Source organism: Protomyctophum bolini, assembly GCF_963924005.1.
Source record: "Protomyctophum bolini genome assembly, chromosome: 16".
NCBI lineage: Eukaryota > Metazoa > Chordata > Actinopteri > Myctophiformes > Myctophidae > Protomyctophum > Protomyctophum bolini.
The window spans coordinates 6,481,348-6,497,652 of record NC_137877.1 but is presented as its reverse complement, the minus strand read 5'-3'; the positions used below and the strand labels follow the sequence as shown (position 1 = coordinate 6,497,652).

Sequence of the window (16,305 nt, the reverse complement as noted above, 5' to 3'; positions counted from 1 at the left end):
GCCCAAATTTGGAGTCATACATACGTCATCATACAGGCTACGCAATAGACTACGGTGTACGTCACAGGGACAGGACAGGGAGGGTATAAAATCGTGATCCACAAAAAAAAATAGGTCGTGTTATATTTGTAAAACTATTCTCACAATTTCACTGTTCGTATTCACTGTAACAAAAATAATGTTACTTTTTTACAGGTACGTTAGTGGTTTAATTTAAACATGTGTGATGTGATAAACTTCAAATTGAAGATTAGAATATAAATCAGTTGCTTCTGGACATTGTTAACATATAGGCATACATGTCTAGAGATTCAGTTATGGACATTTTAAGTACCTCATGCGGTTGCCTAGAGCCGAGCACAAGCGGGAACCAACCGACATCGAGAGGTTCACGTCACAGCTCCTCCTATCCTACAGATAGTAGTCATAGTAGGCTAGCTACTATTTAGTACACACAACAACACATGAACGATTTCCAGGCAGACTAGAGGCAACAGCGGCCAAGAAGCTATGTATCCAGTATCCATCTGTCATCGTTATGCTAGCAACGGAGTCAATTATTTAACCGTTACAATAACATTAGCGTGTTTTATCAGTTAGCTAAGCTTGATTGTCCAAATGTGTAGTCCTTTGTACAGCCTAAAGGCGACCAGTGGTTTGGAACTACATTTTCCGGCAAACCGTAAGGACTCGTAACAAGCGTCAGGAGCGTTCCCTGTCATACAGTCATTCTGCAGCTTTTACAGTTAGCTAAATTTGCTATTTAGTACAGCCTAAAGATGGGTGTATCAGATTTGAAAACGGATACTAATGCTGGTGAGTAATAACTGTGTAATCATCTTATTTAACTCTGTTGGTGCATTGTCGTACATTACGTTCCTAGGCAGTTACTAGACCTAGAATGCCTGTGATCATTTAATTATACTTCGTAAATTTCCATGTGAAATACTGTACGTACTGTATGTAACAACAAGAGCCGTTCTAGGGCTAGGCAGTTACAACAAGCAGGATTTATTATGATAAAGGTAGCTCTGGTCCATAGCCTTACTGCTCATGCTGCCGTTGCATTAATGCCTTCTAATGAAGGCATTAGATCTATGGACCAGAGCTATGATAAAGGTAGCCATGGTTCACATCATGACATTCGTACTTCAGTCATGTTTCAGGGCTATGATAAAGGTAGCTCTGGACTCTGGTACGTAGCATTAGGAGTTCTCCAACTCCTGGACCAGAGCTAATGTGTCTTTTTCGGGGTTGGCATGACTAAAATACCCATGTCGTCACAACATGATCATCGTGACAAAATCCAAAATAGATGACTCAATTTTACTGACATGATTTTACTAGCTCTGTTGGTGTATTTTTACAGCTTTTGTCTCATATTTGCCATTGACAATGAAAGGAGAAATTTCTCCTTTCATTTCATTTCTCCCTCAAATATGACGTACATTTGTGGCAACACAAACATTAAATGCCATTGACAATGAAGGGAAATTGTATGTCATATGTAGACGAGCAAATCGGCTAACCCTTACCCATCACATATCTTCTGGCAGGAGATAAAGGACAGTGGGCGGGTCCGTGGGGGGTGCCCTGGGCGTCACTGGGGTGTGGTCAGCACTGGTTTGCTGCACCTGACCGGCAGGTTTCTCACTTCCCTGTTGGCCAGGTGTGGCCCTCTCCCGGTGCTGGTTGCGCCTCGGTGGTGGCTCCGCCCGGGGTGCCCCTCCGTGGACTTGTCTATAGCTGGAAGCCTGGAGGAGAGGGGCAGTGACACTGACTTGTAGCCTGGCTATTTGGAGGCGTGATCAATGCTCTTTGGCCACTCAGAATAGCCAAATGGCATTGATCACGCCTCCAGGTCTTTAGTTTACTCAAGTTAGGTAATAAGACCTGGTACTTAAGACACTCAAAATACAGCCCCAAGGCTTCAAACATTAGGAATGGATTACATTCGCATCTTCGATGCATTTGCAAACTTACAAACCGTATGATGATGTATAATGATAAGAGCGCCCCTCACTTCACACGGGTGTGATTTTTTAATGTATTTATATATCTTGTGTGATTCTGAGAAGTAGAAGTAGTCTGCTTGTGTTGTCTGTTACAGACTGTGTTTAATTGTGTGCTCAGCTGATGTCTTACCTGCTACTAGTGTGACTGGCACTGACTGCATATCTGGCATAATTATGTTACAATGTATTTGTGTGGTCATGGCGATGAGGAACAGTATGCTTATGGATTGTAATGTTTTTTTTGGTAGGCTCCATATTGGACCTTTCAGCCCAGGGCATTCAAAAGTTGGATCCTAGTTTTGTCTGCTCTGATGACACCCAGACTCTCATCTTGGATCGCAATCATATCATGAAACTGGATCATCTAGAAAGGAGTCCAGGCCTCCAACAGGTAAAATCCAATATTCCTCGTGGCTGCATGTTGCTTTACGACAGCAGTGTGTGTAACCAACGTTCTTCATTTTGTTGTACAAAACATTTGACATTTTATTGGCGCAATGCAGGACCTTTGTTCAGTAGCTGTTAATTGCTCTTGTTTGGATGGTTTAAAATGCGCAGGACATATTCCAGGTTTGTGCAAATGTACCTGGCCAATAGTATACCCAGCAGCATAATTTTACTATAAATTAGGGTCAAGCCATAATACCAGTAAGACACATGAGGGCGAGAACTAAGCGACCTCGCCCTTGCATCCGCCTGGGTGAGCGCTGGCGCTTTGGAATGGGGGGTCAGATCAACATATCCACCTGGGTGACATTATTGTCCTGTATTCTTTTATAGCTATTCCTGATAGAATGCTTGTCATTTAACAATATATTTTCCAGATTGTGTCCACATAACTGTATCCGTCCACACGTCATTGAGAGTTGAACTCATCAGATATCCATGTAGCTGAGGATCGACTTCAGAGGATACACATTTGACATTTAATGTGACCTGGCATGATTGGATGCCTAGGACGGATTAAAAAGCTGTGTAACTCCAGCCTACATGTCTGTCTTTCCCTTTCTTTATAGCTGTCCGTTGCAAACAACCGTCTGGTGAGAATGATGGCAGTGTCTCGTTTAACAGAACTCCGCGTTCTCAACCTGCCCAATAATAGTATTGGATACATCGAGGGTCTACGGGACATGCCACACCTTGAATGGCTTAACCTGGCGGGCAACAATATCAAGGTGATGATTGGAGGCATCCATCCATTATGGTGCATTGTTGTTTCACATATTTTTGTATTTTTTTTTGTTGCTTGGGTTAACTGGGGTAATTTTTTTGTAAATGTGGCATGACATACTTTAAACTAATTAAACACTTTTATTCAGGTTATTGAGCATCTTGGCAATTGTGTTGCCCTTCAACACCTGGACCTGTCTGACAATAATGTATCTAACATCGGTGATCTGACCAAACTGTTGGCCTTAAAGGTAAGCATTGATGAAAGACTGAGGTCAAAGACAAAGTGTGAACATACATTATGGCAAGGTCATGATATCGGTGCACCTTTTATTATGGGATGTAATTTCTTTTCACAGACACTTTTGCTGCATGGAAACAGCGTTGCAACACTTCGTACTGTTCCTACCCACCTACCTGCTCACTTATCGATACTCTCCCTGGCAGAAAATGAGATCCAGGATCTCAACGAAGTAATGTCATCTTTTTTTGTTTTTACATGTATGTGCAAGAAAATGGAATATACTTTAGTGATAAATGAATTGGCTAAAATGTTTGGCTTCTTTTAGTGTGTAATAAAACAAAGACCTGTACTAATAATGACTGAAGCAACAACAACCAGGATATTTAATTATTTATTGATGGACAAGTCTGGTCATGGCAATGACGCAGCAGCCTCAAACATGTCGGTCAATAAATAATTCAATGAACCGACTCAAAAAACAAGTTCAGAGAATCTAATATTATGACAAATTTCAGGACCTGTTATTTTTCGGCCTATCTTTGAATGTGAATGTACAAACTGTATAATTATATAGGGGGATCATTCATTATGTGAGTTTAAAATATGTTAAGAGTAAGAAATGACATGTACAAAGGATAGGCATTAATAAGCTTTGAGCTTCAGCCTATGCCTTTTCGAGCAACTATAAGAGTGAATATTTACCGTAATGATTGATGTTGCACTGTTGAATTGATTGAAATAAACTAAACTAAACTATCTTTCTCTGCATTTCCCAGGTTTCATACCTGGCGCCTCTCCATGAACTGGAACAGCTGTCCATTATGAGCAACCCTTGTGTGATGGTGACCCCCTCGCTGCCTGGATATGACTATCGGCCATACATCATGAGCTGGTGCCTAAATCTGAAAATCTTGGACGGATATGTAGTTTCACAAAAAGAAGGGTGCGTAATGGACTTGTGCTGTAGAATGTTGTCCCTGTAATAAATAAGGAGCACTTTTTGCCAAGCCACCCAAAAAATGTGCTTGTCTTGGACATCAGAAATAAAAGTCTGTTTGATGTTAAGCATTGTCGAGGGGACATTTCCAAAATGTGCATGACCGTGAATAAGTACCTGAGCCCAGTGTAGCAGAAGTAATTGTGATGGATTCTATATTTAATTTCTTTTACTATCATTTCTATGAGCACAGTTTGAAAGCAGAATGGCTGTACAGCCAGGGCAGAGGTCGCTCGTATCGACCGGGTCAGCATGTACAGCTGGTTCAGTACCTGGCAAACGTGTGCCCTCTGATCTCGACTCCAGCCCTGGAGACTGCAGAAGACGCCAAGTTGGAGAAGATCTTGACTAAACAGAGGTAAGTGTATAAACATTGATTGACTGGACGTGCCAATATTTCCTTCTACTTAACAAAGACAAAACCAAGATAATTGTCTTGGACAAAAGGCTCCCCTTTCTTTGAAAACTAACAACTATGGGCATTCATGAAAAGTATTTACCGACATCTTTCTCCCAGGTTTCACCAAAGGCAGCTTTGGCATCAGACCCATGAGGGCTGTCCCAGCCCTCCTCGCCCAACTCGACTAGATGTAGAGGCCCACAGCCCTCAGCATAAGGTCCCTCAAGGGGGAGCCAGAGAGACAAACAAAGCCATTGCACCGTCACCAACTGCTACTCCATCAAGCAGAGAGACGGGTAGCAGCACATCAGTGCTATTAGGGATTCCTTCCTCAGGTATCGGTTTGTGTCTTATCAGTTTTCGTTATAATGCATCCTCTTTTCAGAGATTGAGCTGTCTTGTCATCGTCTTTCTCTTCTTGCTTTTAGAGCCAACTGTGCAGATTAATACCTGGGTGGGCACAGAATCATCTCAGCCATCAGCTCCAGTGATTCACAGCCCCAGGGTGGCCGAGGAGCACCTTCACGTGGAAGACGTGCAGACAGATGAGGATAGGGTCAATGGTAGCCTGCTCTCAGAGTCCACCTTTCTCCCCATCAGTTCTAACCCAGCTCCCCAACCAAACCACTCCGACAGTGAGGATGAAACTGAGACATTTGAGCCTGACTCCCTGGCCCCAGAGTGTCCGAACTGGCGCAAGAAACCCGTTATAGCAAAGACACATCCTCCACCTTCATGGGAAGATAAAGAAAATGCAAGACGTGAATATAAGTCGACAGGAGGTCATCAGAGTTGTGCTTCAGGCACAACTGCTGGCCAACAGGGGGACAGAGGCAATCAACCTCCGAATAATCTCTCTCAGGAAAGCCCCTCTGAGCCAAAGGTTGGCCCCAGGCATGAAGAAACGGTGGTTGATGCTACTAAATCACGCTCCTTTGAGTCCGATAGGGCCGCAGTCAGAATCCAGTCTTGGTGGAGGGGACTGCACACTCGCCATCACCACCCTATGGCCAGAGAGGTGCGAAGTGAAATCCGTTTGCGTAGGATGCAAGATCACATACTCTTCCTTTCTGAAGAGTTCGAAAGGTACGACACAGAGCATTTTCTCCGTAGATAGCAGGTGCAGACTGCAGAGTCATCAATATGTTGTCAGACTGACGGTAGTAGACTCCATATTTGGGCAATGGGCATGTCTGACAAGGACCTCCATATGCACATAAAAGGGACGCAGACAAATATCCATATATGGGCATAAAAGTGACAGACAGTCAGACTGTTATAATGCGTACAACAGATATTGCATGACTGGTTGGTGGCAAATAAAAGATCGCTCGCCCCAAAGTACACGACCTTGGAACGTGGGGCAAGTGATCCTGCGTTCTGCACAAAAATGGGAAGGAGCGTGTTTTGGGGTGAGCGATCTGGTTATGGTGGGGCACTTGGCATCGATCCTGACTTGCATGCATCGCTCTCAAATAGGCCGGTGCCTGTCTAGTTCATGAACAGAGAGAGAAGTAATTGACCATACTTGGTTCGGTTGACATACATAATATAGCTAATGTGTTGATGTGTTATTCATTTGGAAAGACAAGACATGAACGGTTCTAAGTACAGAAAGTATTGTGTTTACAGAATGCAGAAATTGTATGAAGAAGAGAGACTACAAAGGCTGGTTCAGGAGGAGGCTGTGAAGTTTCTGTGGAAACAGGTCAGTGACCACATTGATTCATTTATATATATTTTACAATACTATACTTGTTTTCCCAGACAGTTACGTATTTAATTTTAACGCTTCTGGGTTCAATTTCACTTCCACTCTGACTTATGTGTGCAGTGTGCACCTCAGACAATGTTTTGACATGAATTTGATCAGACAAGCCCCCCTCTGTGGCCAACTGCCCATTCATCTTCAAACCCCATGTTAACAATGTTAGACTAATTGAAAAGACATATTAATGGTTCTTGTCCTTCTAATGCATTCTTATTTTTTGTTTTCTAATGTTAGACATTATTGGACATGAGTCTTGGTTAAAGTGTAGTTTGAAGTTGAATGGGTTTATGGAGGAGGCAGAAATCAACAATTTCTGTTCTCTCTAGGTCGTCCTAAGACGAGCCTTCCAATGTTACTAATGCTTTTTGCCTGCAAAGTGGTTTGCTGTTTAATTTGTCTGGAATTTTAAACAAGCTTGTTGGACTGCCTTTACTACTTGACATACATACATACAACTATTTCCTGACATCTCTATGTAGGTCCAGTCTATGCAAAAGTGGCAGCAGTCTGTTGAGCAGCAGCTAGCCAGCATTCCTCAGGCTGTGGCCCCGACTCAGAACTCAGCCTCCGGGCTTCACCAGCCCGTCTTCAATCTGCCCCTGCCTGTCGCGTCCAGCACTGCAGATCCTGCATGCACGGACATCTCCTTCCCAGATTCTGGCTTCCAGTCAACCGGTGAGCGGCTATCGGTACGAGAGGACAGCTTCCAGAGCAGCGGGACAGCGGACTCTGTGGAAACGGTGCGGGCATTGAATTTGGTGACCCCTACTTCAACAACGGGGACAGCCCAGGCTGAGAACAGTGCAGACTGCAGTCTGCTGGAGCAGTACCTTAACTCGGTACAGCAGCGGGAAGAGGAGTCGGAGGAAGTCACGTCCGGTGATAGAACAGAGACACCTCAGCCCCCCTCACCCTTCTCTCCCAACAAAATGGCACAGTCCACCTCGCCGTTAGACAAGCAATCAGAACTGCAGTGCAAACAGGACACTCCTCCCAGTCCTGTCTTAACGGTCTGAGAAACGTAAGCACCGTGTGTACACGCTCTGCTGCCCATCTCTGCCAATGTGGTGAAAGAAAAATGACTCGCAGACAGTAGCATCTCATAACTACGAGATACTAAACTGAGAAATCATCTCATTATTATGACATTTCTTTCTTACACCACATTAGCGGAAACGGGCTTCCATATTATGTATAGATATGTTGTTACTTTTGGAAACATTGTCTGAAATCACTTCTCGTGAGCATCAACAACCCTGACGTAAAAAAGGCAGCGAACTTGAATGTCTCTTGTTTTTGCGAGACAAGTAGCAGTTGGCTAAAGCCAGATAAAAACGTGGTGAAACGGTAGCCGCCTCTTCTGAATGTACCTCCAGTTACTGAAAGGTTAAATTATAGGATTATTTTTTCCCATGATGATTCACAAGAAAATACTTTAAGTTCAGTACTTTTTACAGATAAAAAAAAAGACCAGGAACTTTATCACATCTGTTTGATGTCCAATACTTGCATTTGTCAGAAACTGCAATAAATCAGTTTAGGATTATAAGAACAATATGCTCTCTGTGTCCACAGGACATTTTAAATGTATAGGCTACATTCTGAGAGCAGTTACACTGTAGGCTAAATGAACATTGGCAGCTGATGTATATTATTTTTGCCTAAATATAGAGCACTGCTTGCTCATTTTTGCTGTGACTACTTAGAAAGGTGCTATACAAATAAAGTTTTATTATTATTATTATTTGAAGTTCTAATGTTGAAAGAACACTTTTAGATTATTTATCTCCCTAAAATTGAATAAATCAAGTATCCTTTTCCACATGGTTTCATGTTTCATTGGTGAAATAGTTTGTGATCGGCAATGTTACTGCTTGTTATGAATAAGTCCTTTGGTGACCATGTCTCAATGTTGGTTAAATATGGCATTCATTGGACACAGATGAAGACAACCCCACTTTGTATTTTTGTCTCAATAGCTTCACCATTTTCTTTTTTGGTCCATTCAGACTGAATGTATTCTCATCACTAACACTAGTCGTTTACATCAGTGGTTCCCGAAGTGGGGTCCTTGTGGGAGTTTCAGGGGGTCCCTAGCTAAATTAGGAACCAAATGGACCATTATGGGTCTGTAACCGTTGGTCCATTTGGTTCTATTTGTACACTCAGAGTTAAATTAACATTGATTTTACAATATAAATAGGGGTCCCATAGATAGAAATGCCCTTGAATGGGCGACCGTAGCCTGTTGCATATCACTGCAAATCACTGCTAGAGATGTAAAAATCTTCTCTTATGGGGGTCCCTGGCATATCTTTTCAAATGGGGGTCCGCGGGCTAATAAGTGTCATTTTGGGGGTCCTTGACATGAAAAAGGTTGGGAACCACTGGTTTACAATCCTACAAAAAGGGATGCAAGGGCTCCGAAAGAGGCTACGTCATCACACCACGAACCAACGTATCTACCTATAACGGATTCGATCTATTATGTATTATTGGTGACCACAGGGAGACCACTAGAGGGCGCAACTAAACAAAACAAAAATGTGTATAACATTACAAAGGGTATTACAACATGGTTCTAGTAGGTAGCGCAGAAGCTGCTTTCCAGATGGTGGATTTTGATGTGTTGCTCAGATCAATCACTGCAAGGGACCCCCGCGGTCAACACAGATTACGTCTGTCCGGTTACCGATGTCAAACAGCCGTGTTCCTTGTAATCGTTGCAGCTACGCGTTATTCCACTTGATGGGCCTGGCTCAGGAATGATTCATCCACGCGCCGAAAAACGAATATGATGGTGTCGCTCGAGTCTCAACCCATGATGTAAGTAACAATAACATTATATATATACATATTCTAATTCAGCACTGAAATAAAATAGACTTTATCATATTGTAACGGTATTATATTTCTAATTACAGACGTCTGGTTTCACTGGTGTTCGATATATAGGCTACATGCAGTGCCACTGTGCCAGTACATGATAATCATCATGTGACAGTCACGTTACGTAGGTATGCTGGACTAATAGTAGTAACTATGCAGGACCATGGATGGTTATCTTCTACACCCAGTTCATGCAGCAGAGCAGATAGCGTCAGCATGCAAAGCAGCAGATGAGCTCTACTGTGACTGGACTAGTGGATCAATCCCCAAGCATATCCGTGAATATAAATTATAATGTACTGTAAGCTGTATTATATAATTTTTGTATTGTGCAACTACCGCTGTCGCTTTACTGACCCCAGTCTATGTAACGACCTATAATGTCGACGTCCTCTAGCTAGCCTATAAACTATAGTTGTATTAGTTTATAGGCTAATTCAAAAACACTACTGGATTATTGAGTGGAGTGGAGAGCAGAACTCGATTATCAGCAAGACAGTGATTGGGTCAGTCTGGTGACGGTATACTGTTCCCCCTTTCTCCCTGACTCCAAGATCTTAATTAGGATAGGCTGGCTGTACAAAGATTTTTCGAACCACCAATAAAGGTGACTATTTAGGATCTTTTTGTCTTTCTCTGCATGCCCAGTTTATATTGGTATGATAACTCTGCCTTTCTTGTGGTTTGATGACAGTCATCATCACTCTTCCTATATATACCCTTGTACCGCCTCAGCCTCAGATAACCCTGACGTATTATTGTGACGTCATATAGTCTAGATTCTAACCTTTCTCAATTGATCCAAATGTCGTTTTTTGTAAAAATGTAGAAATTAATCCACAGGACATTTTTGTATTGTGCATCTAGATATTTTACATATTTGTATCTCCGGTATAATAATTATGTCTCTGGCACAAAAAAAAAGATACATTATGCAAATAGGCAAATCCATAAGTTTATTGTAAATTATGAGTAATTCCCCATCAGAGACTTGGTCAACAGTGCACCATACAGCAACCCTGGTCAAATTAATTCTATTATATCTATTGCTCTTTAAACAACCATCTAGCTTTGTTCTATTATTTGTGACAAGTTATTGTAATTGTTGAGTTCCCAATAACTAAACCGAAGGATGGCATATATATATATATATGTTTATATATATATATATATATATATATATATATATATGCCATCCTTCGGTTTAGGTGACACGTTACACATCTGCTCTGCATACTTTGAGGGGTGTGGCATTAAAGCTCCTGGAGATTGTGTGCTTTTTAGGATTGAGAAGATGGGCTTTTGTGGATACCTTCCATGATAAATTGAGTATGATAAAGTATTTGTTATAGGAACAGAGGGAGTCTACCTCAAGCCTGAAACGGCTGATCCGGTGCTTCACAGGTGCAAGGACATCATGAGTTGCATAAGGAGAAGAGACTGGAGCAGCACGGACATTTAGAGCCTTTCATTTAGGTGTAGTGCTGAGTATACAAACGACTGCTGTATACTCAGCACCTAAATAAAAGGCTCTAAATGTCCGTGCTGCTCCAGTCTCTTCTCCTTATGCAAAGTATGTGTTATGTTAAAACTTAAAAGTAAGAAATATTATAAACTATAATAGAAGGGATGGTGATGTTTTAACCAGACGGAGACCAAGTCATTCACAAAACAAACATGTAAGTGTGGGGAAATATGGAAACAATCCAAAGAGGATTCATGGTTCAGCTATCACATCCGTCGCTCAAGCTTTATCTTAAGCTTGTAGAATATCTCTTAAGTGATTGTCAAATAATTGTCTCTGTCTCTACTCCAACATAGGGCAATAACAATATTGGCAATTTGTATGTGCTGAAAACAACACGATGATCCCATCATTACCATGGTGACAGCGGAATGTGAAATGGGACCTGAGCATGGGAGACAGAAGGGGGGCAGTATGTGGCGGAATCTGTCCAAATATGCCCCCGTCTTCCTCCTGGTAGCCCTTTCAGGCCTCATCTTCCTACTACGTAACATTCACACTCTGGAGGTAAGAACAGGTGTTGTTAGATATAAAAAGAGACGTGGAGACTTGCTGGGCTATGCTGCTGCTGCTTGCGCCACATGTGCTGTCAGCAAATTCAGAATGATTTATTGTTTTATTTATTTATTAATCAACCCCTTTCTGGCGGGCTTGTAAGAATTAAATGTTGGAATACCAGGCCAATAAGTCTTTTTTTTGTTAAACAAACAGACCAATACATACCGTGTATACCTATAATATATTAAATTACAGTGGATAAAAAATATTATAAAACATTTCTACCTTTTGACTAAAAGGAAGGCAAAGATAAGTGATAGTAGCAGTAAATGTAATTTCATAGCTCCAAATCCAACTTTTAAACATCATGTATTCCAATTTGCCAATGCCCTTCATTGCCCATTGCCAAAAAATGCTGCCCTAATAGTGTTGCCAGTGTATCATCACATTACAACTCCACCTTTACTGCTGTCAGCAATCTCTCTCTCTCTCTCTCTCTCTCTCTGTCAAACAGAACCTGAAATGTCACACGGTTTCAACCCTCTACCAGTTCCAGAGCAGAATTCACTCCGCCTTTACCCAGGACGGGCCTCAAGTCCTATATCACAATCACACCTTCTGTGGTCACCTCGACCAAAAGCCGTCACCCGAGAACACTCTGGAGGAGCGTTACCTCTTGGACTCTATAGCGTGGCCGGAGCCCCCTGCCCGCTCCACCCTAGTGCCACTACGCCAGACAAGTGACCCCGTGCACAGCCTCTTTGCAATCCTCCCAACTAAAGAAGGAAGGGAGTGGCACGTCGGGGACCAGCTGGAGGCTCTCATACAAATGCACGACTTTCAGGGCCGCCCCAAACGCTACGGTGGAGACTTCCTGCTGGCTCGGCTTCACTCCCCTGACCTGGGAGCAGGCGTAGCGGGTCAGGTGGTGGACCACCGGAATGGATTCTATTCCGCTGTTTTCCCTCTTCTCTGGGAGGGTTCCGCCCTGGTCGAGATTACCCTGGTGCACCCCAGTGAGGCCGTCACTGTGCTACGCAGGCTGAGGGAGGAACGACCCGACCGTGTTTTCTTCAAGAGCCTGTTCCGCTCGGGTTTTCTGTCTGAGTCCACTGTGTGCAACATGTGCCTGCCGCCCGGCCAGCAGCCACTGTGCAACTTCACGGACCCCCACACCGGAGAGCCCTGGTACTGCTACAAGCCCAAGCTGCTGAGCTGCGACACCAGAATCAACCACGCCAAGGGTGGCTATCAGAAACACCTGATCTCCAACAAAGAAGCGCTGCTCTTCCAGAGGTTAGACGTTTTGTAATAGATGAGTAAAACCAAACGAATCAGGTTCACTTTCCACCATACCGATATCATTGTTTATTTTTTCCCTCAGTGGCGTGAATATCAAAGTTCGCGTCCATGCCTCAGGGACTGATAGAGTCACCGTACTACCTAAGAAGAAAGGTAAGAGAGCATAATGGATGTACAGTATTTATTTGACTATATTGTGTGTGGTAAATTAATTGAACATTTTGCACCCTTATGTCAGACCAAAAAGAGGCAGAGAGCAGCAGCATGAAGCCAGAGCCCATAAAGCTAATACCTCCTGGGTATTACTTTGAGGGCTCATGGAGACCTCTGGGTGGAGTCACAATGTACCAGTTCAATGAGTCGTCAGCCATCACACAGTGTCTGATGGGCAAGGTGATCAGCATGTATGGGGACTCCACCGTCAGGCAATGGTTTGAGTATCTCAATGCATTCGTGCCAGGTGAGCATTACACCTCAAAGAGTAATTTTGCATTGCTCTCAAATGCTCAGACGTGGGAAAAGTACTCAAATGTTTTACTTAAGTAAAAGTATCAATACTGCAATGTAGAACTACTCCGTTACAAGTAGAAGTCCGGAATGAAAAAAATGTCAAGTTTTCATATGTATACAAATATTTTCAATTGGCCGAAATGTATAGTGCTTAAGTAGTTGTAGGTGTATGTTTTGTCATAATAATAATAAAAATCTACAAAGTAACTAGGAACTAAAGTTTTTAAATAGTGGAGTAGAAAGTAAACTACCTCAAAATTGTAGTAAGTACAGTACTTAAGTAAATGTAATGTATTTAGTTACTTTCCATCACTGCATCTGTCTTACAGTACATTTGTCTATTCTGAACTTTAGACTTGAAGGAGTTCAACTTGCACAGTCCTAAAAACGTCGGCCCTTACTTGGCGGTGGACAGCGCCCACAACATCCTCGTGAAGTACCGCTGCCACGGTCCGCCAATTCGCTTCACGACCGTCTCGTCCAGCGAGCTGCGCTACATCGCCAACGAGCTGGACGGCCTGCCCGGCGGTCCCGACACCGTGGTGGTCCTCAGCATATGGGCTCATTTCAGCACCTTCCCCGTGGAGGTCTACATTCGCCGGCTGCGCAACATTCGCCAGGCACTCGTGCGGCTGCTGGACCGGGCTCCGGGGACCCTGGTGGTCATCCGATCGGCCAACCTTCAGGCCTTGGACCCGGAGGTGAGCCTGTACAACAGTGACTGGTACTCACTGCAGCTGGACGGGGTGCTGAGGGCGATGTTCAAGGGACTGGACGTCCTGCTCGTGGACGCCTGGGAGATGACGTTAGCGCACCACCTCCCCCACGCCCTCCATCCACCACCGGCTATCGTCAAGAACATGATAGACCTCCTCTTGTCTTACATTTGTCCGGGAAAGAAAAAGAGCTAACAGAGAAAAGGAAGGCTTGCCTAAGAAAACAAATGTTTTGTTCAGGGAAGTTGAGTTTACAGAAAAACCCAGATACTGTTTGAATTCCAAATGTGTGTACATGGGAAATATGGCCTAATGTATCTGCTACGATCTAGTACTCTCAAAGACACACCAGATGTTGGCATCAACAGCATAACTCAACCATTCATGATTATTCCCCAATCATACTGCGAACGGTTTGTGGAATTTCACAAATAAGAACTGCTGCTGATAAAATATACCATAAGCATTGTGTGCTTGGTTTATTTCCACTGCCAGTCAACATCAACAATGTGTTTGTGCTATTGATGATACCTGGTAGGCGGGTTTCCGAACTGTACACAGCCCTCCTCTGAGACACAGAGTAATGGCACCATATTATTATGACCATTAGTGAGGACCAATGATATGAAGAAAATAGGTGAAATAACTTAAGTTTGCAAATAAATAAAGGAGCTGCATTGGTTTCCTAGAGCTTAGCTTTATATTTTCTTGCCAAAGGCAGACTTTGTTTCTATTCATGTTTAGCTTGTTCAGTACAGACATTTTAAAACTTGGTGCAATGTTCTGTGTGGATTAAGCCATGATTAGCACACGTTGGAGAATGAATTAACTGAAATTATGCTTTACACCATGTGCATATTGTTGTGGAAAAGGGCAACTGAACTAGACAAAACTATTTAGTACAGCATGGCTACATTGGGATTAAAGTGCACCTTATTTGGGTTGATTCTTGTTGGTTATTTTTCAAAAGAAATATTTCAGTATTAAAAATACAGTATTATCTTACAAACTGGACATCAAATGGTATTTTGATATCACCGATTGGCCTACATGAAAGTTATGCCTTTTTTGTATCTGTGCTAGGAAAGAAAACGGACCATTGCGAAAAGCATGAACCATACATTTTAGCATCTTGCTATACCCATAATGGTAACATACCTTGGAATAATGGAATGGAATGATTGGTTACAGATGTAAGAAAATTATGCTTTTTTTCTTTACAAATGCCGTCTGTCCTCATTCAACATGAGCAGCTTTTAAGTAATGTCATGTTATTGCTGTGCATCTGCCAAATGCTGAAGCTTGTGTTCTGAATTGTATTTTTCTATTTGTCTCCACCCACCCCCCCCCCCCCCTCATTTGATACTCAATTGCAAACAAGTTAAGGACTGGTTTTCATGAACAGTTGAGGAAGGCATGAAAATGTTTTTGTAAAGAGGTTTTATTTATTCATCAGGTACTGTATCTCTAATTAAAGTTGGCGTTTCTTATGTGCTTACGGTTATTATTTTAACATTCTGCCAAAAATTAGGCAGAAATTGGGTATATAGCGTTGTATTCACAGTAGTGACTCACAGCAGTGACTGTACTTAACTGTACCACTGATTAGTTCTACCTGCAGTCGTGTGCTTTTATCAAGTATTCCCTGAAATGATTGCTTACCGTACACCTTGACTTCAACTGGAAGCTTATCTTGTTTACAATTGCAACTGCTCTAAAAAGCATATTACAATGGCGCACATGCGCCGACTTGTGCCCTATATCCTCACATTGAGTATAAAGTCTTCATACTTTGTCATACCTCGTACGACACTGGAAAATATAATATTCTCACTCAGTGAGCAATATTGGAGTAAGACAAAGTATAAATTAGGCTTAAATATCTGCTAAACATCCGCTTGTTCTTGACTATTTTATAGACACATTTTATTAACGCAAATGCTGTGGCTGGGATTGTATAAGTGTTAAATTGATCAGTATATACAGTATTAGGCAGAATTTCAATCATTCATTTCATGAAAAAAGCCTGTTGAAATGCATGGATTGCACCTTTTAGTTTTTAACAGTTGCACTAAACCACAGATGAAGTCGCTATTAAATGAAGCATTATGCAGCAATGTGTTTGTGTTTGTTTTGAGTGCATTGAATTCAATTGAATTTACTTGGTTTGCTTTAGAATATTTAATGTGTCACAGCCTTAAATCTTCTAAAAGGTGACGGGATTAAGAGCAGCCTGAAAGAGAAACAAAGCCTAGATGAGAATATAGA

General features: G+C 42.4%; 2 protein-coding genes across 4 annotated transcripts; both read left to right on the top strand.

Moving 5' to 3' along the window:
- The first annotated feature begins 452 nt into the window (after window positions 1-452).
- Window positions 453-8,411, top strand: cep97 (centrosomal protein 97). The gene is made up of 11 exons (XM_080786129.1): window positions 453-816; window positions 2,264-2,406; window positions 3,032-3,190; window positions 3,335-3,436; window positions 3,545-3,658; window positions 4,206-4,372; window positions 4,620-4,784; window positions 4,944-5,161; window positions 5,255-5,912; window positions 6,459-6,534; window positions 7,077-8,411. Exons 1-11 carry the CDS (start codon window positions 780-782, stop codon window positions 7,611-7,613), a joined length of 2,376 nt encoding a protein of 791 aa, XP_080642255.1. The 5' UTR covers window positions 453-779; the 3' UTR covers window positions 7,614-8,411.
- Window positions 8,412-9,184: 773 nt separating this feature from the next.
- Window positions 9,185-16,293, top strand: nxpe3 (neurexophilin and PC-esterase domain family, member 3). Of its 3 annotated transcripts, XM_080786305.1 has the most exons (7): window positions 9,547-9,614; window positions 10,052-10,093; window positions 11,308-11,518; window positions 12,024-12,805; window positions 12,894-12,964; window positions 13,050-13,271; window positions 13,676-16,293. In XM_080786305.1, exons 3-7 carry the CDS (start codon window positions 11,369-11,371, stop codon window positions 14,230-14,232), a joined length of 1,782 nt encoding a protein of 593 aa, XP_080642431.1. In that variant the 5' UTR covers window positions 9,547-9,614; window positions 10,052-10,093; window positions 11,308-11,368; the 3' UTR covers window positions 14,233-16,293. The 3 variants fall into 3 exon arrangements, with proteins under 3 accessions (XP_080642429.1, XP_080642431.1, XP_080642430.1); XM_080786303.1 differs by lacking the exons at window positions 9,547-9,614; window positions 10,052-10,093 and adding an exon at window positions 9,185-9,423; XM_080786304.1 differs by lacking the exons at window positions 9,547-9,614; window positions 10,052-10,093 and adding an exon at window positions 9,729-9,782.
- The last annotated feature ends 12 nt before the right edge of the window (window positions 16,294-16,305 follow it).